Raw genomic sequence first — 27,328 nt, forward strand, 5'->3', positions numbered from 1 at the left:
TTAGTTTATTTCATTCTCGTCGGAGGGCGCTTAATATTTCGCTGGCTAGTTTAAACCGGTCAACAAACAATATAGATTTGTTTATTCCATAACTGGCAAACTGCAAATGGATTGTAAAACTGAATGATAAAAGTGTAGTATATCGTACTAATTTAAGCCTAGTTTTAGGGGTGTTCAACATCGTGGCAAAAGCTATTTTTTTATTATCCATAATGAAGAAATGAAACTAATTGAAGTAATTTACTGAAACATTTGTGCATTTTATAAAATATTAGTACTACGTGCGCAAATTAAAGTAAGCGAAATATGTTATTTTTCAATTAACATAGTATGATAGTAGTACTAGTACTAAGCCTAAGTAGTTAAAAATTTGATGCGAGTTTGGAGTTTGGTGTTATAACTTAATTATAATATAAGTTCAAGTAATAATACGAAAATAGGCCAAAATTAATAAATCTATATAGTGTGACATACGGACGGCAAAAGAACATTTGGTCTTTCAGTTTCATAGCTGTCTTTGCACATTCGTATTTGGGAAATATAGAACTTTAAACTCGCCTTTTTTTATTAATACTTATTAAGAAATCATCGATTCTCATATTGTTCTTAAGTTTGAAGTTAAACATACGAAACAATAAATTGCCAGTCTTGACTACTGCTATTGGCAACTCATTCTGTTAGCTAATGGATGGCTGTTACTCAGTAACAGTGTTAGAAAAAATGAAACTGGTCTTTTTCTATATCATAACCATGTTTTTTCTAACCCAGAAGTTTCGTACAGCAAGTATTTGTTGTTTGTTGCAAGAGAAACAGAAAAAGTACTTTTGTTATCAATGGTGGGTTAGTAATATGATGGCTATTATCACTGACAGAAAAATAATGATAAAATTCATTGATTTGGTATTTCATACAGTTGGTAACAGTTACTGCCACCAATGTGAGTAGTTTGATATAATTTTCCTTATTAATCCTAACATATCACATGATTTGTCACAAGATGACATTAGTTGTCTTGAGCTGATAGTAGAGAAGAATACCATCATATAAGTGTAGATCAACTTAAAAGAATTTCATGATGAGAATTGTAGGCATAATGACTTCTCATATTGTAGTTTAATTTACTGTTGTCTTTATCAGAGAAGACTATCACAGAAGAATAATTACAAAACTGGTGGGTAAAAAGTGTTAGAACAAATTAATGATTCATCACATTTTGAATATATTTACCAAGGTGTGAACTGTGTACAGCATGGTTGTAGATGTACTAGTTAATAGCTTGCAGTTATAATAAATATTGGTTTTCATATATTGTAAAATATTTGTGTGATAATGTCTTACTACATTTGAAAAACACTGATTTATTTAGGGTGAACATGACACTATTTTTGCAAGGTGCTTTAGTTTGGACTTCCTGGCCTGTAGTTTAAACTGTTTAATGTTGTTGGTATTATTGCTGTTTTAATTGGCACTGTCTTATCACTATCGGTGGTCATTTCATTATGATAATTATACATAATAACAAGTGCGTTAATTTTTACTTTTCATATCACTGAATTTCTACTGTTGTTTTTACTTATGGTAGCCCACATTTGTAAGTATTTTCAACATATTTAATCCAGTGTTTATACATGGATGAATTTAGGATTGAAAGTATTTGAGTGGTGTAGGGTTGTGGTCCATTGGCATGACACTATTACCATCAGATTGTTGTTTTCAGAATGTAGAAAAAATAGAAGCTTTTCACATCATTGTATCAGTCTACTGTATAACATTGTAAACTTTGTAAGACCTTTCCTCAAGATAAAATAGATCTCAGCATTCTCGTAGTGTAAGGTAATTTGTTCTCTGTGAAGTTGTTCTAGTAACTGAATGTAATTATTATCCCAGGCTGTAAAACTGATGTTTAAATTCCTTTACTGCACACACACATAGAAGCTACACTTTGATTTCATGGGTTCATTGTGAGAGTGATGGCCCAAAACTTGTAGTATTTCTCTGTATAATTTCTAATAATTTCATGTTTTAGGTAAGAATACCAAAACTGTATATAGTATTCCAAGCGAAGCCTAGTTAGAGAATCATATACAATCACTTCTTTTGACCTGTAAAATTCTCCCTAACATCTGTACTAGCAATAGTCATTGCAGTCATGACTAAAGTGACTTGTCCGTCAATGTTACAAGGTCATTTTCTTTATTCATGTTATTAGCAAGTGGATTCCCATTTATAATAAACATGTCAATACCTGTGCAGTATCTACAACTATTGGGTATTTAACATATTGGTACAACTGGCCAATTGTTTCAAGTCATTCTGTAATACGTTAACATCATCTGTACGGCTAGAAATATTCAAGAATTCAATGGTTTTAATAAATTTCTAATTTATGGACAATATATACTATCATATACTTAGATCTTGTAGGATTAGACTCTATTCTATATAGTTCACTTTCTTAGGATTGTGCTCTCACCAGTAAAACTGTGGACAGGAATTAATATTTCAGTATTATTACATTAATAGTGTATTGTCCATAAATTAGAAATTTGTACCCAAACATTATGTTAACAGTAACATTCCAATACTTTCTGATCATGATGGGTTCTTGGGACAACATGGGACCTGTTGGTACATCTTGGTTGTTTCACACTGTAAATATACTTTAAACACTAAACTTAAAAACAGCCCTTATTATTCATACACATATCAAGATTTTTCTTAAACACGTTTAAATTTACTACTTCTATGACATCCAAAGGCCACCAATCTGTTAGAAAAATAAAACTATTTTAGCTGAAGGTGACTCCTACCTTGCCAAAATTTATATCTGTTCCCTAGTCCTTTTCAAATAATATCAAAACATTTGTAAGGCAAGACTTTCCCTTCTAATAGAAACAGTAGTGTTAATACATTACATTTCATGTAGGGGGGTACCTACAAACAGTCATCTGAAGTGCTCTTCAGTTTTTAAAATCTACAGCTGAATAGTTAGAATGTAAGGTATTGTCATAATTTTCTCTAAACATTATGGTACTTGGTATGTTCTTTCTTTTTGGACAGTAGTAAATGTTGAAATTTTACAGAATCAGTTTACCAAACGTCGTACTTTGCAGTAAAAATTTGCTCAAGTAACAATCCAGTAATTTACATTTTTCTTATTTAAAGTGAATAGTTGTTATTGTATTTTTCAATGTCTGAGATTAAAAGTTAATTGTGTCAAACATTAGACATAAAATAATTACTGTATATTAAAGAGAAAAGTGTTTTTTTGATAATGTTTTATGCTGACTTGCTTAAAATTATATTCAGCACAATTATTTTAAGTAGTTTTGCTTGTAGGTTGTTTAGCTTATTGGGCAGCATTTCTCTCTGGTGATGTTATACTGTTTAATCAGCCAATATATTAAACCAAAAATTAAACCTTTTCAGTTTTTATATGTGCTGTGTAATAAGACCAGAGACATATTCAACTATTCATTGAGAAAACATCAAATTTTGTTTATGGTGATATAGAATATAAGATATAATTCTGTTAAATTAATATCAAACTAAGTGTAACAATGTATTCTTGAGACTGCTGGTAGGGATATTAGGACTTTAATTAAAATAAAGTCCAGAACAATGTTTCGACCTTCTGAGGTTAACTTGAAGATGACCTAAGAAGGTCAAAACATTCTGTACTGTATTTTAATTAAAGTGCTAATACCCATACTAGCCATCTCGAGAATACATTACTTCAAGTGGGTTTTCATTATCACAAATCAAATATAACAATAAAACTTGTACAGTCCAGTGAACTTTCTTCTAAAGAAAACATATTAAGGCCAAAGTACCAGTTCAGTCTGTATTGTTTTGTATTTCTCTGACCAAAAACAAAAGTAGGAATTTGATCTTTCAGTTAACATTTTTATACTATGTTCATCACATGTGTGATAATTAACACAGGTTGGTAACAACATTCAGCTCTTGTATAACAATAACATGAAAAAATTCTTGAACTTGCCACATCAACGATATGGTTGAGTGTGTAGCAAAGCTTGAAATGGAATTAATAGGTTGAATATATAATGATCATAAAATTAATTACACCTGAGTAGTTTGTATGGAATACTGTGTGAAAACATTAACAAGTTTAAAATAACTTCTGATTGGAATATCTAAATGTAGTAAAACATAATGAATTTTAAAAAGTATTTAAAGATGCAGTAAATATTTAATCTTATTTAGAACATTATCCTAAATCTATGAGGAAGTGTACTGGATATCAACATGTTGAAGAATCATTATTTATTTATTTACAGACATGTTGTACCACTGGATTAAAATTTATAAAAATTATACAATGACACTAGGATTGGTGAAAGTTTTATTGCGTATATCAGTTGACCAGTTTTGATGACACAGTTGCCATCGTCAGGGCTGATAATAAATTAGGATGAACTACATACAGGTCTATAAATTAATGGTGGTGATTATTAGTGTGTTACCAAAACAAGTCCTATGAAACATCTCATAAATATTTCACCTTTTGCTGTGCCAACAAATTCTGTTCTTTAATCCCAGTATGGAAGAATTATTCCACTGCAAAAAGTTCCAGTGATTTGTTAATTCGTAAGATAGATGCATCGGGATGTGTTTGTTAGGTTATTGAGAAAGTGACAGAGAATTGGGGGTCTAATGGTTAGAGTGCTCAATACACAGTCTGTAAATCAAGGATTTTAATCTTCATTGCTGGACATAATTATCCCTATAGCTGTGGGAACATTATAATGTGATGCCCAATATCATTATTTATTGGTAAGAGTGGTCGTGTTGACTAGCTTTAACTGCTAAATTAGCGATTGTTACCTGTTCTGTCCAAGGATCACCAATGATACATAGTACCTAAGGTGCCTCATTCGTTGTAAGTTCCCTCAGATTTACAAAAAACAACATAGAATTTAATAAAAAAGTAACTTAGATGAGGTCACTAAGACATTTTTTGATGCTTTGTGTGCTTGTTTGGCCCAAATAGAAACAATTGATCCAGTTCTAGGGTCCATCTCAGAACACTTTGAACTTTGCAATGATGATTGCAAATACAAATAAAACTTTCAGACTTCATGTGTGGTTTATGAAATAAGGGAAACTCAAATGAATATATATTTTTATATATATGAATATATAGTTTTAAAGAAATTCAGTAATAGAGAGACATAACCTTTTACTTCTAATCTTGGACAAGATTTAGGTTTGAAAAACTGATTGGCTTTAAGAAGTAAAGACTGAAGAACTAGGACTTGTAGATTACCATGTTATGGGCTTTAAGAAGTAAAGACTGAAGAACTAGGACTTGTAGATTACCATGTTATGGGCTTTAAGAAGTAAAAACTGAAGAACTAGGACTTGTAGATTACCATGTTATGGGCTTTAAGAAGTAAAGACTGAAGAACTAGGACTTGTATATTACCATGTTATGGCCTTTAAGAAGTAAAGACTGAAGAACTAGGACTTGTAGATTACCATGTTATGGGCTTTAAGAAGTAAAGACTGAAAAACTAGGACTTGTAGTTTACCATGTTATGGGCTTTAAGAAGTAAAGACTGAAGAACTAGGACTTGTATATTACCATGTTATGGGCTTTAAGAAATAAATTCTGCATGTATGTCTGGTACATTTATAGATCCACAGTTTACTTCCAGACAAGAAAATGGTTGAAATAGTTCTCAGTGATACTCTGAGATATTTATTGTTTATAAAACAGTAAATTTGGTAAGTAAAACTACTTCCAAGAGACCATAAGTATCTGAATTTGCCTTTTAAAGTGGACAATGTACTTGTTTCTTATAAATTGTACAACTGTGAGACATCTTGTAATGTTTAAAACAGTGTATAAAAATGTGTTTTGTGTTAAATGTTTTGATGGAGAAACTGATGGTTCTGGAGGGCTTATTTTCTTGTATGAGTTAAACAACCACTGTACATTGTTAAGTCCAGGTTAACAGTTCTTGTTGGTTTTTGTCTCATTTTAGTGTGGTTCAGAGTTTTATAGAAGGCAGTCTGAAGAAGGCTATCACAGTCATATTATCAACTTGTTATGCAAACTTTGAAACACTTTGCTAAGATGCTGTTCCGACAGTGGTACAAAAAGTTAGTTCTGGCTGCTATTCTTGGCTTAGGTTTATACTGTAGCTTATATCTTTTGGACAACAGAAAGCAGAAATGGAAGTTTTCCAAGAACACACAAACAGTTCACCAGAAGTCTGAGAGTCAAGATGTAGTAGAAATAGATCCTGAGAGCCAGATTCAAGATAACCAAAATATGTATAAAGTACCCAGAGAAGACGTCCATCTTCACACGTGTCCAGCTTGTTTCGGTAGAGATCTGTGCACTGACCTCGAATCTGGTGCCCTTGAGCTTTATAAAAATTCAAAAACTGAATCACATAATCTTAGTTGGAGAGAAGCAGTCTTAAACAAAAATGACAAGGTTATTGTGTCTTCAGCTGCTGACTCTTCATGGAACAGATTTGATCAGTTCATCTGTAATAATGCTAGTAAGGGTTTTCCCTGTGATGTTTCTACAGGTATTAGAGCGAGTTATCTTGCATCCAACCAACTTATGACGGCTGATGGGCTAAGGAACTTGCACAAAGTATTGGATAAGTCAAAGAGTGAAGTTGTGTAAGTCAGTTCCTAAACATACAAATTATACTAGTATTATTCCATTAATATGACACAAAGAAAGTATGTACTGCCATACAAAACAATTTATTGTTTCCACACTCACACTGTTAATAAAATCAAATCATAATACATTGTAGAATATGTATTTGTTTAGATGTAGTATAGACATTGAAACAAGGTGTGTGTTATTAGTTTCATCCATAACAAATGGAATGTTTATGTTATGGTTAAAAATTTGAAATTAATCTTTTAAAAACATAGAGTTTCTGCTGTTCAAATATATGCTGTTTTGTTATATATAAGATTGAAGAATATATTTAAGTTTTTATATATTAACCAATGCATGGTGGTTTTGAGTATTATAACCACTAGTGTCCTGTTAAAATTATCCAAGGAATACAAAGTAAATTTTTCAGGAAATTTATGCAGTTTTGTACACTTATTGTGTGTGTCATATATAATCATTATAAAATACAATGTGTTAAGTCTACTGGTGTTTTTAACAAATTACATGAGTCTTTGTTTGTAACATAACAACCATTTTACAATCTAATAAGAACTTGTATCTCTATTTTTAAATCAGGGTTTTATTTGAAAGCCCCCCCCCTTTGTTATCCAACTGTTGTGCACAAAACTTTATTTTGCCTCATGACAATTACTACTTATATTATATTTCACTGTGTGTTTTGTTAAATGGTATATTTAACCAGACGTTCATGGCAGTAAAACATATTGAATACGTTTATGTAACTATTATTGTTTCTTGTTAATCATAGAAGCAGATTGTCATTAAACTGAGAGTAAATTAATACACATCAATTTAACATGATTGTACTTGTTTGAAACAAATACTAATATTTAGTTTGAAATGTAGTTGAAGATACTAAAGTGATATAAATATGAATTACCAAATTAGAAGAAATTTTGTTATAAATACACTCTCAGGTTACACCTGACTAGTTTGAACAAAAGCTGTTTCTGCACCAGTGATGAGGAAGAGACATTTTGTAAGTTGGAAGATGTCAGATGTGTTTTTTACCTTTCAGCTTACCTATCTGTGCTACTAACAAACTTGTGGATGAGTTGAAAGCAGCATTTGATGGTGATGGAGATGGCCAATTAAATGAAGAAGAACAAGCTGAGTTGATGACAGGTTTATTGTTACATCCAAGCTATGTTCTATTAAAGGTGTGGACACTATTGTTTGATTACATAATATATTGTACATTTATGTATGTGTTCACTTTTTTTGTTAAGAAAGACCTATTTGAATGTTTTTACTTCAAAGTGTTTCAAAACATTGTATCTTATTGCTAAAACTTTCAAACCTACATTACTGTTTGTTTTTGTTTTCCTTCTGTTGTTAATTGTCATTTATCAAGGTTTTTCTAGAACTGATGATGATGAAGAAAACAGCTGGTTAGAACCTTCTTCAAACAATGTTTTACATTCAGTAGTGTTTTTCATGGTGAATGATATATTTAAATGTGTAAGTTTGGCATATAAATATTAATAGATACATTCTTTAGTTCCAGGATACTGTAAACACCAATTTTCCTCTTCCTAATTACCAAGGAACCTGTGGAAGGCTGGCTGTTTGGGAAGGTGGTGTGACCCCTCTCAAGGATCACCTTCAGGAATCGTTTGAGGAGCGCGCTGGACTTGCATCTCAGATACTGCAACTGGTAGACGATTTCCAGGTGTGTTTAGTAAAGTAGTTACAAGCTTGAAAATAATTTCATTATGTGAAGTGTTAGGTAATGTAATAGGTATCATTTGGTAACAGTAATAAGTAATGTAATAGGTATCATTCAGTAACAGTAATATAAAAAGTAAACAGAGGGTTATAAGTTATATTTTGTAGAATTTGTTAGAATACTTCCACTTAAAGATTTATATAGTTTCTGTTAGGTTTCCTTTTTGTTTTTTACCTGTTTTATGTTTATTTTTTATTGTTGAAAAGGTATGTTTCATGTATGATAAACATTTACTGACTAACAAAGAGGTATGTAGCCAGAAAGGTTTTGGTAAACTTGAGTTTTTAATGTGTATTGTAGCTTTATTTCAATAATTGTGAGTTAGAAGTAACTTCCAAGTGTAACATAGAGTAGCAGAAAGGGTTGTTTATTGTGGCCGTGAACATAGGAAGTGTTATTTTTACACACAGATTGTAAACCAGTGAACAGTGAACTTTATCTACTTCATTTTAAAGTGTCAAGACTGTTTGTCAGCTGTAATGTAGTTATTTTGAAGTGACCTTCAAGCATTGTCATATTTTTAACTACAGTTCTCTCATGTTTATAAACCTAAACTTTTACCATGGTAATTTTAATTTTTTGTTCCTGGGTGTGCACATATTTTTTTCATATTTCTGTAAATGTATTCTGACTTTCTTTTTCTCATAATTTTTCCTCTGTTTGTTATCTAACAAATTAACCTATTAATTGTGAAATCTTACTTGTTTTTTAACTTTCATTACGTTTGGTTCATGTTACATCATATGTAGTAAATATATTTTTTTTAACAGTGCAACACCCAGTGCAAGGAACCATATAAAAACTGTTTATATCAGAAAAGACGAACGAGTTGGTTTTGTTACTTCTGGGTTTCAAAAGGTCTTGCACTGCTTTATTTTGTTTTATTTGTATTTATGTTATGTTGTAGAATTATTTTTCTTGAAGGTGAAAAATTTTTTAATAGCGAAAATATATTTTTTTAAAGAATTGTATTTTATTTCAACAATGCATGTTTAATCAGTCCATTTCACTGTGTGACTGATCTGCTGTTCTGTATATTGTATCTGACTATTTCTGATTTGGCTGTGGTTTATTGTTCTTGTTTTTCAAAATGTAAAAGAGAAACAAAAAGACAAGGATATTATCGTATATTTATGTAACAAGGAAATACACTATAAAATCAGATCTAACAATTTGTTCGTGTAGCAACTTGTTTTATTCAATTTTTCTTTGTACAAATATAAACACAATACAAACAAGCAGATCTATGAGCAGAAATATTTACTTAGATTTTAATCCTAATGTTGGTAACTGTGTTGCTGAAACTTGTCTCATGTAAATAGTAATAAACATTTTATCTTTCTAAAAAATATTGATTTTTGTGTTTTTTATTCTTAAGCTTATGTCTTGTTTAAATTGTAATCATTTCACACGTTTTGAATCAGCTCACAAACCCTTTTGGAATCCTAGTTAATTTCTTTTAATGCAACTAAAGTAGATCTGTATCTATAGAATATATTATTAACATCTTACAGCTTTGTTGGGATAAAATTCATTCATCAAAACTTTCTTTCCATCTTTATTTATCATCCTGTTGTTTACAAGTTTGTTCTATTTACACAACAACAACAAAAACGGAAAGGTTGAAAATACCCTAGAATATCAAGATACTTTCAGATCTGTTTGTTCATGTTATGTTGCCATCCGTTTTTATTGTTATGTCATAATTGGAGAACAGTCTGCATTATAGACAAAAAATATATTTTCCTGTATAGAATGAAGACCCCAATTGGTATTTTCTATATACAGAGTTCTCATATAACAGTTTATCAGTTACCAAGGAAGGGGAGATTTTACTCACAGACCTACAGGATGTGACAATTATTGACAAAACTCTCTTTCCCCCAAGTAAGTACTTTTTTATTTTAATACTGGATAGAAACTGTATTCATATACATTTATAAAATATTATAACATCTGTTTTGTTCATTAAGGATAATACTAAGCACTTTTATTGTATGTTTTTGTGAGAATTAGGGATATAAATCATATTGAATTTTTAATAAAGGGAAACATCTGTAAAAATTTGCTAAATATTTTCCATAACTACAGTTTTTAAAGTTCTTACATCCAAAGTTTTTTCTCAGCTCAAATGAACAAATAATTAAAATAAAAAAATGTTTTTAATAAATAATTTGAATGTGAATATTAATGCTTAAAATATGATAAATACATCAAAATATAGGCTTGTATCACCCAAAAACTGGTAGAACTTAAAATATGAGAAATACATCAAATTGTAGGTTTGTATTACCCAAAAACTGGTAGAACTTAAAATATGAGAAATACATCAAAATGTAGGTTTGTATTACCCAAAAACTGGTAGAACTTAAAATATGAGAAATACATCAAAATGTAGGCTTGTATTACCCAAAAACTGGTAGAACTTAAAATATGAGAAATACATCAAAATGTAGGCTTGTATTACCCAAAAACTGGTAGAACATAAAATATGAGAAATATATCAAAATATACGTTTGTATTACCCAAAAACTGGTAGAACTTAAAATATGAGAAATACATCAAAATGTAGGCTTGTATTACCCAAAAACTGGTAGAACTTAAAATATGAGAAATACATCAAAATGTAGGTTTGTATTACCCAAAAACTGGTAGAACTTAAAATATGAGAAATACATCAAAATGTAGGTTTGTATTACCCAAAAACTGGTAGAACTTAAAATGTGAGAAATACATCAAAATGTAGGCTTGTATTACCCAAAAACTGGTAGAACTTAAAATATGAAATACATAAATGTAGGTTTGTATCACCCAAAAACTGGTAGAACTTAAAATATGAGAAATACATAAAATGTAGGTTTGTGTCACCCAAAAACTGGTAGAACTTAAAATATGAGAAATACATCAAAATGTAGGCTTGTATTACCCAAAAACTGGTAGAACATAAAATGTGAGAAATACATCAAAATGTAGGTTTGTATTACCCAAAAACTGGTAGAACTTAAAATATGAGAAATACCTCAAAATGTAGGCTCGTGTTACCCAAAAACTGGTAGAACTTAAAATATGAGAAATACATCAAAATGTAGGTTTGTATTAACCAAAAACTGGTAGAACTTAAAATATGAAAAATACATCAAAATGTAGGCTCGTATTACCCAAAAACTGGTAGAACTTTAAATATGAGAAATACATCAAAATGGAGGCTTGTATTACCCAAAAACTGGTAGAACTTAAAACATGAGAAATACATCAAAATGTAGGTTTGTATTACCCAAAAACTGGTAGAACTTAAAATATGAGAATACATCAAAATGTAGGCTTGTATTACCCAAAAACTGGTAGAACTTAAAATATGAGAAATACATCAAAATGTAGGCTTGTGTTACTCAGAAACTGGTAGAACTTAAAATATGAGAAATACATCAAAATGTAGGCTTGTTTTACTCAAAAACTGGTAGAACTTAAAATATGAAAAATACATGAAAATGTAGGCTTGTATTACCCAAAAACTGGTAGAACTTAGAATATGAGAAATACATCAAAATGTAGGCTCGTATTACCCAGAACCTGGTAGAACTTAAGATATGAGAAATACATGAAAATGTAGTCTTGTGTTACTTAAAAACTGGTAGAACTTAAAATATGAGAAATACATCAAAATGTAGGCTTGTATTACCCAAAAACTGTTAGAACTTAAAATATAAGAAATACATCAAAATGTAGGCTTGTATTACCCGGAAACTGGTAGAACTTAAAATATGAGAAATACATCAAAATGTAGGTTTGTGTTACCCAAAAACTGGTAGAACTTAAAATATGATAAATACATCAAAATGTAGGCTTGTATTACCCAAAAACTGGTAGAACTTAGAATACGAGAAATACATCAAAATGTAGGCTCGTATTACCCAAAACCTGGTAGAACTTAAAATATGAGAAATACATCAAAATGGAGGCTCGTATTACCCAAAAACTGGTAGATCTTAAAATATGATAAATACATCAAAATGTAGGCTTGTATTACCCAAAAACTGGTAGAACTTAGAATATGAGAAATACATCAAAATGTAGGCTCGTATTACCCAGAACCTGGTAGAACTTAAAATATGAGAAATACATCAAAATGGAGGCTTGTATTACCCAAAAACTGATAGAACTTAAAATTTGAGAAATACATCAAAATGTAGGCTTGTGTTACCCAAAAACTGGTAGAACTTAAAATATGAGAAATACATGAAAATGGAGGCTTGTATTATCCAGAAACTGGTAGAAATTTTACTTCTGGGCATTAATCTAGTTGAAAAGCAACTTAATTTATTTCCGAGGAAACAAATTAAAGTATAAAAATTTAATACACAGAAACTTAATATTCGTTTTAACTTTATAGAAACAGATAAACTCAAACTGTTTTTTTTAGCAGAGGACCTGGTTTCAGGGACCAATGAGCGATTATGCAATGAAATTTGCTTCCAGAAGTTTACTAGTGACATCTTGACAAGCCCGAATGTTACTGATGTCTGTTCTCAGCTGAGACACTATGGACAGTTGATGTATGCTATTGTATGTAAAGAGATTCTTTCAGACCTTGAGGAGCACAAGATGGAGGGTTTATTGAATTACGAGAAAAACAAAGACCAACAGAAATCTAGATACTCTGGTGAGTGAATGTTAAAACCAAAGTTTTTATTTTTCTTGAGCTGCTTCAGTGTTAATAACTGGTCCAATCTCCCATTTACTCAAAGAAGTAATCAAGTATAACTTAACAGGAAGTCATTATTAGGCACAAGAGATATACCTCTGCTGCAGTTGTCTATGGTAAAGATTTCTGTGGGGAATCTTGTTTGTAAGTTGTTCAGAAACAAAGACTCCATGAACAGTCCAAATCTGGGGCATTAATACAGGAGTTACATCAATCTCTAGAACCATTACACTGGGACAACCAATGGCATTTCTAGAATGTGTGTTTTATTGGTTTTTAAGGGGGCAAAGAAGTAGCTTGGGGGGGTTGTCAGTGGGAGTCACAATATAAATCTATTATCAGTATCCTTGTTTTAGACTTGTAGTCAGAGGGATCAAATCCATCAAAATGTAGGTCAGAACTAAGTGTTTAATAACTTTAGCTTTGGCATCTTTTGTAGAAGCTCTATTGGTACTCTGGACTAATGTTTCCAATGCCAGTAGATGGTACTTTGGGCTAATGTTTCCAATACCAGTAGATGGTACTCTGGACTAATGTTTCCAATGCCAGTAGATGGTACTCTGGACTAATGTTTCCAATGCCAGTAGATGGTACTCTGGACTAATGTTTCCAATGCCAGTAGATGGTACTCTGGACTAATGTTTCCAATACCAGTAGATGGTACTCTGGACTAATGTTTCCAATGCCAGTAGATGGTACTCTGGACTAATGTTTACAATGTCAGTAGATGGTACTCTGGACTAATGTTTTCAATGCCAGTAGATGGTACTCTGGACTAATGTTTCCAATGCCAGTAGATGGTACTCTGGACTAATGTTTCCAGTGCCAGTAGATGGTACTCTGGACTAATGTTTACAGTGTCAGTAGATGGTACTCTGGACTAATGTTTACAGTGTCAGTAGATGGTACTCTGGACTAATGTTTCCAGTGCCAGTAGATGGTACACTGGACTAATGTTTCCAGTGCCAGTAGATAACCCAAGAGCATCATAGACACAAACCACCTTACCTCATGATACTGTTTCATTCTTATCTGTCCAAAGTACATTGGATCTGTTTTAGCTCATCACACCTCATGTTGCATTCACTGATGCTTGTTGTGTGTGTAATGCTAACTGATATGTTACTCAGTAAAATAGTTGTCAGTTAAGGACTTTCTCACTTTAGCTGGACTCCAGCAACATTTTGTTCCTATACTAATTGTTTTTATAATGTACACCTCAGTGGTCCTTAAATCTCAACAATAACTCCATGAACTTGTTCCCCCCAGGGCTTGAAAGGGGTGAAAAGAAAATTTCTTGTCAGATACAAATAAATTTTGATAATAAATAAAAGACATAGTCCAAATGGCTACTTGCGATAATCATGTTTGTGTTTGAAATAATAAAAAACATTTGTAGCTCTGATGTCTACCAATAGTTTGAGTGCTGTGCTTCTCCATACTGGATATGTGGGGAATCCATAGTTACGTCATCAGTGCTTGTCAGCCAATCAGCTCTCGCATAGATGGGTATTTCTCGTTTTCTAAGAGGCATAGAAACACCAATGCGATCGTTCACAAGATGGAAAAAAAGAGGCCTCGTTCACCAGATTGTCTTGTTTCTGGCAAATCTAAAAGGACTAAAACTGTGAATCAAAAATTTAGGAAAGAGTATAGTGCAAAATATCCGGTTATTGCATCAAAAGTCAGTGACAGTCATGTTTTGTACAGTTTGTCACATCGATTATTCTGTGGCACGTGGCGGGATAAACCATTGTTCCAGACACACAAAATCGGCATCTCACCAACAAAAGGCTGAGGGGAAGACAAAAATGATGCGGATACCGACATTTATGAGTAAGAATTCAGAATATGAAATCATAAATACAAAAGTGATGTTCACGTATTTCGTCATTGCTCATAATTTACCCCTAGTTGTAGCCGATTAAGAATTTTTTTAAATTTATTAAATACACAAAACACAGTCATAAATGAGCAATCTATAGCAGTAATAAATAATAATAGTTATAATAATAATATAATAATAAACAGCTTAGAGACATTGGTCAGGCCTAGGGCTCTATCTACAATCATTATGATCAGTCATTTGAAATAATTGGCATCTCTGAAGTACGTGTTTTTGGATTGTCTTCAGTAGTCTTGGCAAACACAATGATTTCACCACTGACCCAAGTATAAGAGCTTTCAACGTACATGTGTGTGTATGTGTGTATATAAATTCTCTATAGTTTTAAAACTATCATTTGTTGATTCACTTATCAAACTCATTAACTTTGTGTTAGTCTTCTTGGACTGGTACCCAGCATTCAAATCACTTAGAGCCATATCCATATACATCTAATAATTTCAGCAAGGAAATATACATCATAATTAAAGTCTTTGCTTTGGCAGTATGTTTCCCAAAGAAGTCAGTTGTAGGTTTATTAACTTCCATTGCTAAAATTTAGGATTCATTTCACCATAGTGTAAATAGTCTGTTGTATAGCTTTGTGCTCATGCAGTCACAACTAGAGGTATTGCTAGGTGCTGGCACATGGGTCTCTTGCCCTGTTTCTATTAGAAAGTGCATCAAATATCCAGTGGGTGTCTTGAAAAACCAAACAGAAAGCTATGATTGATGTTATACTGATGCACTAAAATTACCATGCCTATGGCCCCAAGCCTCAAACCTTTAAAGTACCTAATGACTCCTCCGACAATGTCCTCATGTTGTCTTTACATCTTCATGAACTTCTATCATCGTCTCAACAACTGCATCTCCCTTCTCACGAATTGGTTTGCCTGCTGATATCATCATAGTATCTTTTAGTTTGGGTGACATTTAAATGTATTGACCCTGAAACTATAGCAACCTGAATCAGAAATGACAGGATTTGAAAAGTTGAGCTAATTAGCTATGTTTAGTCATGGTATAACCACTCACAGAATGGCTCCAAGTTTTTTTAGCTCATAGCTCTGTCATCTCTTGACCAATTTGAGATCTAATTACAGATTTGGACCCAGGAGGCCAAACTCTTTGATTAATATATTTAACTGTGTCCAAGGTCTCATTGATTAATATATTTAACTGTGTCCAAGGTCTCATTGATTGATATATTTAACTGTGTCCAAGGTCTCATTGATTAATGTATTTAACTGTGTCCAAGGTCTCATTGATTAATATATTTAACTGTGCCCAAGGTCTCATTGATTAACATATTTAACTGTGCCCAAGGTCTCATTGATTAATATATTTAACTGTGCCCAAGGTCTCATTGATTAATATATTTAACTGTGTCCAAGGTCTCATTGATTAATATATTTAACTGTGTCCAAGTTCTCATTGATTAATATATTTAACTGTGTCCAAGGTCTCATTGATTAATATATTTAACTGTGTCCAAGGTCTCATTGATTAATATATTTAACTGTGCTCAAGGTCTCATTGATTAATGTATTTAACTGTGTCCAAGGTCTCATTGATTAATGTATTTAACTGTGTCCAAGGTCTCATTGATTAATGTATTTAACTGTGCCCAAGGTCTCATTGATTAATATATTTAACTGTGTCCAAGGTCTCATTGATTAATATATTTAACTGTCTCCAAAGACTCATTGATTAATATATTTAACTGTGTCCAAAGTCTCATTGATTAATATATTTAACTGTGCCCAAGGTCTCATTGATTAATATATTTAACTGTGTCCAAGGTCTCATTGATTAATATATTTAACTGTGTCCAAGGTCTCATTGATTACTGTATTTAACTGTGTTCAAGGTCTCATTGATTAATGTATTTAACTGTGTCCAAGGTCTCATTGATTAGTGTATTTAACTGTGTCCAAGGTCTCATTGATTAGTGTATTTAACTGTGTCCAAGGTCTCATTGATTAATGTATTTAACTGTGTGCAAGGTCTCATTGATTAATGTATTTAACTGTGCCCAAGGTCTCATTGATTAATATATTTAACTGTGTCCAAGTTCTCATTGATTAATATATTTAACTGTGCCCAAGGTCTCATTGATTAATATATTTAACTGTGTCCAAGGTCTCATTGATTAATATATTTAACTGTGCCCAAAGTCTCATCGATTAATTTATTGTAATCTTGTCTAATATTATTTCAGGTTGAGAGTAGATTGGTAGAGATCCTGATCAGAGTAATGAAGTCAGTTCATGTATGCACACACTTGATATTACTGGTGCACAAAAACATGGTTAATAAAACAGGAAAAAAAAATCTCATAGACAAATCCTGCCTATAAGAATTTCAAGTGCCATGACTGCTGAGGGTTCCTTTTTGTTTCTGTCATTTCTTCTGAAAATTCTATTGGCAGGACCCCCCTTCTCTTTATCTGTGAATACTTTGCCCTGCATTCTTATCTGTACTGTTTATATAGTTGTCATTGCAACAGAATTCACCTGTGCTGGTTTTATCTTTGGTCTAAATTTATTAGTGAAATCGAGCATTTGTCTTCTTGCTATGGTAGGTTAGTAAACTTGGATATTGAGTGGTTCAAGAACTGTCTTTCACTTTCTTTCTCTGTCTGAGTTTGCCAACCTGTATGAATTAGTAAGTGAGGTCTTGAGTTATCTACTTTGTTGTGGAACACTAGTTGTACTGAAACCAGAATGTCATGAACATTCATATTAAAATAGGAAGTATTTGTTTGAAGGTTTCCTTTGGTGATATTATTATAGAAATATTGTGTTATTGTTTTTTAACTTCTCAGTGATGTAGGTTGTATACTACAAGTGTCCTGCATTTACTTTATATGTAGGCTTACAATAATGAGCCTTTATACAAAAAAATTGTTGTATACTTGGCTGTGATTGGAGTGACTAACATCTCTGTTGCTTGCCATGGAGGGAAGTTATGGTAAAGTGATAGACAAATGTTTTAGCCTTGTTTAGAACTTAGTAGGGTTCCATGGTAGTAGCTCTCTGATTGGTCACAAGTGAATTTATTGAACCCAGGTGTATTGTTTGTGAGAGAGATTTGTTTAGTTAAGTAAAAGCCTACTTGCGATAATATTCACATGACAGGTCAAAATGTCAGGCATGCCACTGAGTCCAGAATGTGCTGCTTTTGAACACATAACAGGTCAAAATGTCAGGCATGCCACTGAGTCCAGAATGTGCTGCTTTTAAACACATGACAAGTTAAAATGTCAGGCATGCCACTGAGTCGAGAATGTGCTGCTTTTAAACACATGACAGGTCATAATGTCAGGCATGCCACTGAGTCCAGAATGTGCCACTTTTGAAGCATTTGCTACTTATAAATGCTGGATTCCTGCAATCACGTGTTCCCAGTCCAACACTGTAATCCCTGTGGTTTGGAAAAGTTAACACAAGATTATGCAGGCTTCCAGGACATGAAATATTGCATTTTTTTAGGCTGACTAAGATGTTTGTTTGCGCATTCATCTGTCTCCCATTAGAAAAGCTCCATACACGGATGAAGATTAACTTTTACTTGTTAGATTGAGAGAGATTAGAAATAAGTAATATAGATGCTAAATTTTATTTTGCAAACAGGAAAATTGTTAGAAATTAATTACACTATAATTCACATTTCAAAATTTGATACAGATTTGTGGTATGTTATTGTTGAAAGGCTTGTAGAATTGTGTGGTATGTTATTGTTGGAAGGCTTGTAGAATTGTGTGGTATGTTATTGTTGAAAGGCTTGTAGAATTGTGTGGTATGCTATTGTTGAAAGGCTTGTAGAATTGTGTGGTATGTTATTGTTGGAAGGCTTGTAGAATTGTGTGGTATGTTATTGTTGAAAGGCTTGTAGAATTGTGTGGTATGCTATTGTTGAAAGGCTTGTAGAATTGTGTGGTATGCTATTGTTGAAAGGCTTGTAGAATTGTGTGGTATGTTATTGTTGAAAGGCTTGTAGAATTGTGTGGTATGTTATTGTTGAAAGGCTTGTAGAATTGTGTGGTATGTTATTGTTGAAAGGCTTGTAGAATTGCTCCACAATTACTTTTAGTAGCGAGTGATATAACTAGCTCAGAGCTTTGGCCACGAGTGATATAAGTAGCTCAGAGCTTTGGCAGTGAGCGATATAAGTAGCTCAGAGCTTTGGCCACGAGCGATATAAGTAGCTCAGAGCTTTGGCCACGAGTGATATAAGTAGCTCAGAGCTTTGGCAGCGAGCGATATAAGTAGCTCAGAGCTTTGGCAGCGAGCAATATAAGTAGCTCAGAGCTTTGGCAGCGAGCAATATAAGTAGCTCAGAGCTTTGGCAGCAAGTGATATAAGTAGCTCAGAGCTTTGGCCACGAGTGATGTAAGTAGCTCAGAGCTTTGGCCACGAGTGATGTAAGTAGCTCAGAGCTTGGGCCACAAGTTATATAAGTAGCTCAGAGTTTTGGTAGCGAGTGATATAAGTAGCTCAGAGCTTTGGCTGCGAGTGAAACAGTTAACCACTTTCATCCCTATGAAATAATTTAAATTGATGGATTAATTTAAATCTGTACCATTACTAGGGACAGGTACTTTTAATTGTAATAGATAGATGGGACAGATTTCTAAAAGTATAGATTATTTGTATTTGCTATGTGAATGTTTAAAAAGGATCTTTTTGTACTTACTTTGTAGTTTGTTTTTTTTTCCTTTACATCTTGGCTAATTTCTTCAGCAATGACCACCACCACCAGACAGATTCTTGACTTATACAGTTCATATCTTATAGGTCTTCTTCATTCACCTCCTGAGAAAGATAAGGAAAATATTGAAGAGGTTCTACGAGAGTGTGTTCAGGAGACGTCAGCTGGAGGAAGGAACCAGGCTGTGGAAGACCTACAAGATATACTGGAGAATTACCTTTCTTATAATGATTTAGAACATGAAAATGATGATGGTTATGAAGAAGATAATAATGACAAAGAAAGTGAGAACTACTGAAAGTGAATGAGTGGAATACTTGGGTCTTACTTTTAACTGTGTTACTGAAAGGATTTCTAGGTCACCTAAGTTGCTGTGTCCACTCTGTTCAGATAAACTTGTTGTGCTTTCTGCAAGCTTGACACATGTTGTGTAGTTGTGGTAAGAATACCTCTCTTCTTACCATTGTGAGATTAAAGCTTGCTCCTTTGGGAGCTAATTGTATTCTCTTCATGTTTCTTTTCTCTTCACAGGTGTTGCGTAAAGCAACTGGTTTTGGTTCAAATCTGGATTCAAAAGTCGTGAACACATTCCACCTTTTGTCTCTAATCTTTAACCAATATCTAAATTTTGTGTTTTGGTTTCATTCTCTGATTTGCTCTGTAATGTTTATTCAGAATTTTCTGTGCTTGACGTGTAGATGAATGAGTGCTGTTTGCTGTGTTATTTTAACTTTGATGCTGTTATGTTGGAGAATCTATAGGTTTAGGACACAGTTTAAATGTCTCATTATTTTATTTATGCTGTTCTGAAAATAACATCGCCAATAACAAAGTTTCGTTAACTGGAAAAGTTTACTGCAGTGCACATGTTTTATATGACATTTGAAAACTTTGTCAGTGTTTTAGTCTTCACCACGTTGTACAGTTGTGGTAACTTGTAACTGTGGTTCTTCTGTAATGACAAAACAGTTACCTGGAATAGAGAGATTGGTTTGTTTTAGGGACTTGAATATGTACATACATATATGTGTGGGTACACATCGTAGTTCTGATATAGGTAATTGTTTTTTTAAAGATGTGTATTTAAAACAATGGTAAATTTTGTACAACTCTCCTGTGAAAATACCGGAAGTATTTTTTTTAAAAAAACATTTGATAGTTGTAACTTTGAGTGCCAAAAGTATCATAGAGAATGATAATTGGAGCTGAAAACAAAGCATAATTTCTATTGTTTTCTGCTATAATAGAATATCTGAAGCTAAGGGAAATGTTTTTCTACTTGCACTTTCAATTTATTAAGTATCGAGGCCAGAAGGACTACTGGTATTTATGAATTATTACATGAATCAAGGTTCTATAACAAACAAAAGTAAAATGTTGTATATTAGTGGTAAGTTATGCTAATAACTGGAATTATGAACAAAAATTAGAGATTTCTGCCTTACAAGGAGTTTCTGTGATAGTTGTTTTTCATTAACATGTCATTTTAAATCAGAAACACACACACATATATATATATATATGCTCTATAATGCTTCTGTAAGCTTAACTAATTTTCCAATTTCAATAAGTTTGTTTATAGAGACAGATGCTTATAGTCTTCATATTTCTTAGTTATTGGGAAGATATCTGTATCAAACCACTTGAATGTATTGTGTCTTTAGTATTTTATAATAGTATAACAGTTTTTATTTATTGTTCAAATGTAATTGTTAGCAGATTATTTTTTACAATCTATCATTTTTTAGTTTTATCATTCTGATTTTACTCTTACAGCATTCAAGTATTTGTGCTAAGGTTCGAATATTTCCTGAACTTTTGCACACTTTTCGTGTTTTGCTATAATTTTATTTTTTAAGATCTGTTAATGCAGCCCATGTAATCTAATTAATTTAATGAATTCATATTTAACTGTTTTTTCAGTGACTTTAATCTAACTCTGCATTTTCTGACTGGAGATTTTATATTGCAAGCCTTGAAACAGCCCAATAACAAAAAATTCTAGCTCTCTTGGGGCAGTGAACTAAATTCTTTATACAAGAACATATTTTATGGAATAATAAAAAGTTTATAAGGTGCTATGACAATACTTTGGGAGTTTTTTACAACCCAAATCGTAGTTAATATAGTATTTTAACTGTAAGTTTCTTAGTTTAGAACCCAGAGGGCTGGGGAAGACATCACATGGCATCTGTAACACAAACGTTCAATTTTGTAGTTCATCTAAACCACATAAGATAAAGCGTATGTTGTATTGTGGTTACCATAAGTCACAGTTTGGTTCTCCATATTCAGCATATAGTGTATTGTGGTTACCATAAGTCACAGTTTGGTTCTCCATATTCTTAATTTTCTCCTGTGTTTCGCCCATAGAAATCTTATGCAGTAAGAAATAGTTGCATCTCTTACGCGTTGTGATTGGTCAGTAATGTGAAGTGTTTGTTAATTTCCTGTTGTGATTGGTCAGTAATGTGAAGTGTTTGTTAATTTCCTGTTGTGATTGGTCAGTAATGTGAAGTGTTTTTTAATTTCCTGTTGTGATTGGTCAGTAATGTGGAATGTTTGTTAATTTCCTGTTGTGATTGGTCAGTAATGTGGAATGTTTGTTAATTTCCTGTTGTGATTGGTTAGTAATGTGAAGTGTTTGTTAATTTCCTGTTGTGATTGGTCAGTAATGTGAAGTGTTTGTTAATTTCCTGTTGTGATTGGTCAGTAGTGTGAAGTGTTTGTTAATTTCCAGTTGTGATTGGTCAGTAATGTGGAATGTTTGTTAATTTCCTGTTGTGATTGGTCAGTAATGTGAAGTGTTTATTAATTTCCTTTCATTTTTATTACATCCATATATATCATTAGTATGTGTTTAAAAACTTAACGTGTTAAGACTACAAACAGTTTTTCATCAAATACCAGAAAACGTTATGGAGAACTATTGTAGTTTCTCTTCATTAGTTTGAACTTTACAAGCAAAACATTAACCTTGAAAACAGGTTATTGTATTGTATTTAAAGCTGTAATTGAATCGTGAGTCACCTGATGAAATGATAACTTTTATTGTTTTATGTGATTATATTAAAATATTAAAAGTTATGTTAATTTTGTAGTGAAAGTTTCAGCTATTCCAGAGAAGCTGAAATATAAACATAAACTCAAAATAATACTTCACTGATCTATGTAAATAATAACTAAGTAACAGTAGGATCAGAAACTGTTACGTGCAGTTTTTCCAGTCCTCCTTAATAGTAAAATATTAATATTAAAAAATAACGGATCCAGAGCCTGTTTGTTACACGTGGCTTTTCCAAGCTTACTTGATATCACTAAATAAAAATAACAGATCCAGAACCAACTTGCTGCACAAGGCTTTCCCAATCCTCGTTCATATCGCGAAATAAAAAATAGCAGATCCAGAACCGACTTGTTGCACAAGGCTTTCCCCATCCTCCTTCATATCACTAAATAAAAAATAACGGATCCAGAACTGATTTGTTGCACAAGGATTTTCCCATCCTCGTTCATATCACTAAATAAAAAATAACAGATCCAGAACCAACTTGTTGCACAAGGCTTTCCCAATCCTCGTTCATATCACTAAATAAAAAATAACAGATCCAGAACCAACTTGCTGCACAAGGCTTTCCCAATCCTCGTTCATATCACTAAATAAAAATGACAGATCCAGAACCAACTTGCTGCACAAGGCTTTCCCAATCCTCGTTCATATCACTAAATAAAAATAACAGATCTAGAACGAATTTGCTGCACAAGGCTTTCCCAATCCTCGTTCATATCACTAAATAAAAACAGATCCAGAACCAACTTGCTGCACAAGGCTTTCCCAATCCTCGTTCATATCACTAAATAAAAATAACAGATCCAGAACTGACTTGTTGCACAAGGCTTTCCCAATCCTCGTTCATATCACTAATTAAAACATAACAGATCCAGAACCAACTTGTTGCACAAGACTTTCCCCATCCTCATTCATATCACGAAATAAAAAATAACGGATCCAGAACTGATTTGTTGCAGAAGGATTTCCCCATCCTCGTTCATATCACTAAATAAAAAATAACAGATCCAGAACTTATTTGTTGCACAAGGCTTTCCCAATCTTCCTTCATATCACTAAATAAGAAATAATGGATCCAGATCCAACTTATTGCATAAGGCTTTATCTAAATCACTAAACAAACAGTATAATACATTAAAAGCCTGTACTTAGCAGCGTTAAGTAAGTTGTAATAAAAAGTTAACACACAAGATAACACATTGAAGGTACAATGAATCAAAAACAAATTTTTGAAGAGCTGGTTATTCTTCATCAAGAAAATACAGAATAATTTATTCTTGTGAAATAGAATAACCAATTATTTCAAAAAGCTGAAGTCATTTTGTTTTTTAACTCTTTGTACTAACTAAAACTCGTGGATTCGGTTTTTTTTTATTATTCACAGCTTCTTGGTTGTTAAATGTAAATAATGTATGACGGTAGTGATCACGCACAGTTGGAGTGACTGTTTTGAACGATGTCACAGCTAACACTTGTTATTGGTATAATCATAATTCCTATTGTAGTTTACAGTCTGCCCCAGCAACCAAATCCGAGCGTACTGTATACAGCATACGACTTTCATGATGACGAGAAACCAAATTGAAGTAAAGATGTATTCTACGTACAGCTAGTATGGATATTAAAATTTTAATTGAAATAAAGTACAAAACATCATTTTAATTCCCTTAGGCCGTTAATTTAACGACTTAAGTTAACCTGAGAAGGTCTGAATGTTCTTCTGTGCTTTACTTTAATTAAAGTTTTAATACTGATACCAGTTGCTTTGAATGAACAACTTTCAATCATCCTGTGCTTATACAGAACAAGTGCAGTCAGTAAGTTAAATATGGTGACGTGTTTGTTTTGTGGTGACCCTCTGAAAGCAGTTATCTTCCACATATAGCGTATCCTAGTTAGATCTGATTTCCTTTTCAAAAGTTTTCGATGACTTCAACATGTTAAAAATGCATGCAGTTTTGTGATGGTTTTGCCAATGGTGTTCTACATTTTTCACAATAACATTCAGTGACGAAAGTCAAAGTAGTATGAATAGTTATGTTTAGTTTCGCAGCTCAATTTGTTTTGCTCCTAGCATCGAAGTAAGTGTGGTTCAACCTAGTGTAATGAGTGAGCAGAATATCGAGTGGTTCAACCTCGTTTAATAAGTGAGTAGAATATCGAGTGGTTCAACGTAGTGTAATAAGTGAGCAGAATATCGAGTGGTTCAACCTAGTGTAATGAGTGAGCAGAATATCGAGTGGTTCAACCTAGTGTAATGAGTGAGCAGAATATCGAGTGGTTTAACCTAGTGTAATGAGTGAGCAGAATATCGAGTGGTTCAACCCAGTGTAATGAGTGAGCAGAATATCGAGTGGTTCAACCCAGTGTAATAAGTGAGCAGAATATCGAGTGGTTCAACCTAATGTAATGAGTGAGCAGAATATCCAGTGGTTCAACCTAGTGTAATGAGTGAGCAGAATATCGAGTGGTTCAACCTGGTGTAATGAGTGAGCAGAATATCGAGTTGTTCAACCTGGTGTAATGAGTGAGCAGAATATCGAGTGGTTCAACCTAGTGTAATGAGTGAGCAGAATATCGAGTTTTTCAACCTAGTGTAATAAGTGAGCAGAATATCGAGTAGTTCAACTCAAGGTAATGAGTGAACAGAATATCGAGTGGTTCAACCTGGTGTAATGAGTGAGCAGAATATCGAGTGGTTCAACCTAATGTAATGAGTGAGCAGAAGATCGAGTGGTTCAACCTAGTGTAATGAGTGAGCAGAATATCCAGTGGTTCAACCTAGTGTAATGAGTGAGCAGAATATCGAGTGGTTCAACCTGGTGTAATGAGTGAGCAGAATATTGAGTGGTTCAACCTAGTGTAATGAGTGAGCAGAATATCGAGTGGTTCAACCCAGTGTAATGAGTGAGCAGAATATCGAGTGGTTCAACCCAGTGTAATAAGTGAGCAGAATATCGAGTGGTTCAACCTAATGTAATGAGTGAGCAGAATATCCAGTGGTTCAACCTAATGTAATGAGTGAGCAGAATATCCAGTGGTTCAACCTAGTGTAATGAGTGAGCAGAATATCCAGTGGTTCAACCTAGTGTAATGAGTGAGCAGAAAGTGGTTCAACCTGGTGTAATGAGTGAGCAGAATATCGAGTGGTTCAACCTGGTGTAATGAGTGAGCAGAATATCGAGTTGTTCAACCTGGTGTAATGAGTGAGCAGAATAACGAGTGGTTCAACCTAGTGTAATGAGTGAGCAGAATATCGAGTAGTTCAACTCAAGGTAATGAGTGAACAGAATATCGAGTGGTTCAACCTGGTGTAATGAGTGAGCAGAATATCGAGTGGTTCAACCTAATGTAATGAGTGAGCAGAAGATCGAGTGGTTCAACCTAGTGTAATGAGTGAGCAGAATATCCAGTGGTTCAACCTAGTGTAATGAGTGAGCAGAATATCGAGTGGTTCAACCTGGTGTAATGAGTGAGCAGAATATTGAGTGGTTCAACCTGGTGTAATGAGTGAGCAGAATATCGAGTGGTTCAACCTAGTGTAATGAGTGAGCAGAATATCGAGTGGTTCAACCCAGTGTAATGAGTGAGCAGAATATCGAGTGGTTCAACCCAGTGTAATAAGTGAGCAGAATATCGAGTGGTTCAACCTAATGTAATGAGTGAGCAGAATATCCAGTGGTTCAACCTAGTGTAATGAGTGAGCAGAATATCGAGTGGTTCAACCTGGTGTAATGAGTGAGCAGAATATCGAGTTGTTCAACCTGGTGTAATGAGTGAGCAGAATATCGAGTGGTTCAACCTAGTGTAATGAGTGAGCAGAATATCGAGTTTTTCAACCTAGTGTAATAAGTGAGCAGAATATCGAGTAGTTCAACTCAAGGTAATGAGTGAACAGAATATCGAGTGGTTCAACCTGGTGTAATGAGTGAGCAAAATATCGAGTGGTTCAACCTAATGTAATGAGTGAGCAGAAGATCGAGTGGTTCAACCTAGTGTAATGAGTGAGCAGAATATCCAGTGGTTCAACCTAGTGTAATGAGTGAGCAGAATATCGAGTGGTTCAACCTGGTGTAATGAGTGAGCAGAATATCGAGTGGTTCAACCTGGTGTAATGAGTGAGCAGAATATCGAGTGGTTCAACCTAGTGTAATGAGTGAGCAGAAGATCGAGTGGTTCAACCTAGTGTAATGAGTGAGCAGAATATCCAGTGGTTCAACCTAGTGTAATGAGTGAGCAGAATATCGAGTGGTTCAACCTGGTGTAATGAGTGAGCAGAATATCGAGTGGTTCAACCTGGTGTAATGAGTGAGCAGAATATCGAGTAGTTCAACCCAAGGTAATAGGTGAACAGAAGATCGAGTGGTTCAACCTAGTGTAATGAGTGAGCAGAATATGCAGTGGTTCAACCTGGTGTAATGAGTGAGCAGAATATCGAGTGCTTCAACCTAGTGTAATGACTGAGCAGAATATCGAGTGCTTCAACCTAGTGTAATGACTGAGCAGAATATCGAGTGGTTCAACCCAGTGTA

General features: G+C 33.4%; 1 protein-coding gene across 3 annotated transcripts; it reads left to right on the top strand.

Annotated features, from left to right (window-relative positions):
- The first annotated feature begins 65 nt into the window (after positions 1-65).
- Positions 66-21,811, top strand: LOC143237443 (divergent protein kinase domain 2B-like). Of its 3 annotated transcripts, none has more exons than XM_076476708.1 (7): positions 66-295; positions 6,012-6,663; positions 7,713-7,854; positions 8,196-8,366; positions 10,178-10,310; positions 12,844-13,083; positions 19,813-21,811. In XM_076476708.1, the coding sequence occupies exons 2-7, from the start codon at positions 6,077-6,079 to the stop codon at positions 20,022-20,024; spliced, it is 1,485 nt and encodes a 494-aa protein (XP_076332823.1). In that variant the 5' UTR covers positions 66-295; positions 6,012-6,076; the 3' UTR covers positions 20,025-21,811. The 3 variants fall into 3 exon arrangements, with proteins under 3 accessions (XP_076332823.1, XP_076332813.1, XP_076332805.1); XM_076476698.1 differs by having other exon boundaries at positions 67-295; positions 12,847-13,083; XM_076476690.1 differs by having other exon boundaries at positions 67-235.
- Positions 21,812-27,328: the final 5,517 nt, after the last annotated feature.

This window comes from Tachypleus tridentatus, chromosome 2 (assembly GCF_004210375.1).
Source record: "Tachypleus tridentatus isolate NWPU-2018 chromosome 2, ASM421037v1, whole genome shotgun sequence".
In the NCBI taxonomy this organism is placed as follows: Eukaryota; Metazoa; Arthropoda; class Merostomata; order Xiphosura; family Limulidae; genus Tachypleus; species Tachypleus tridentatus.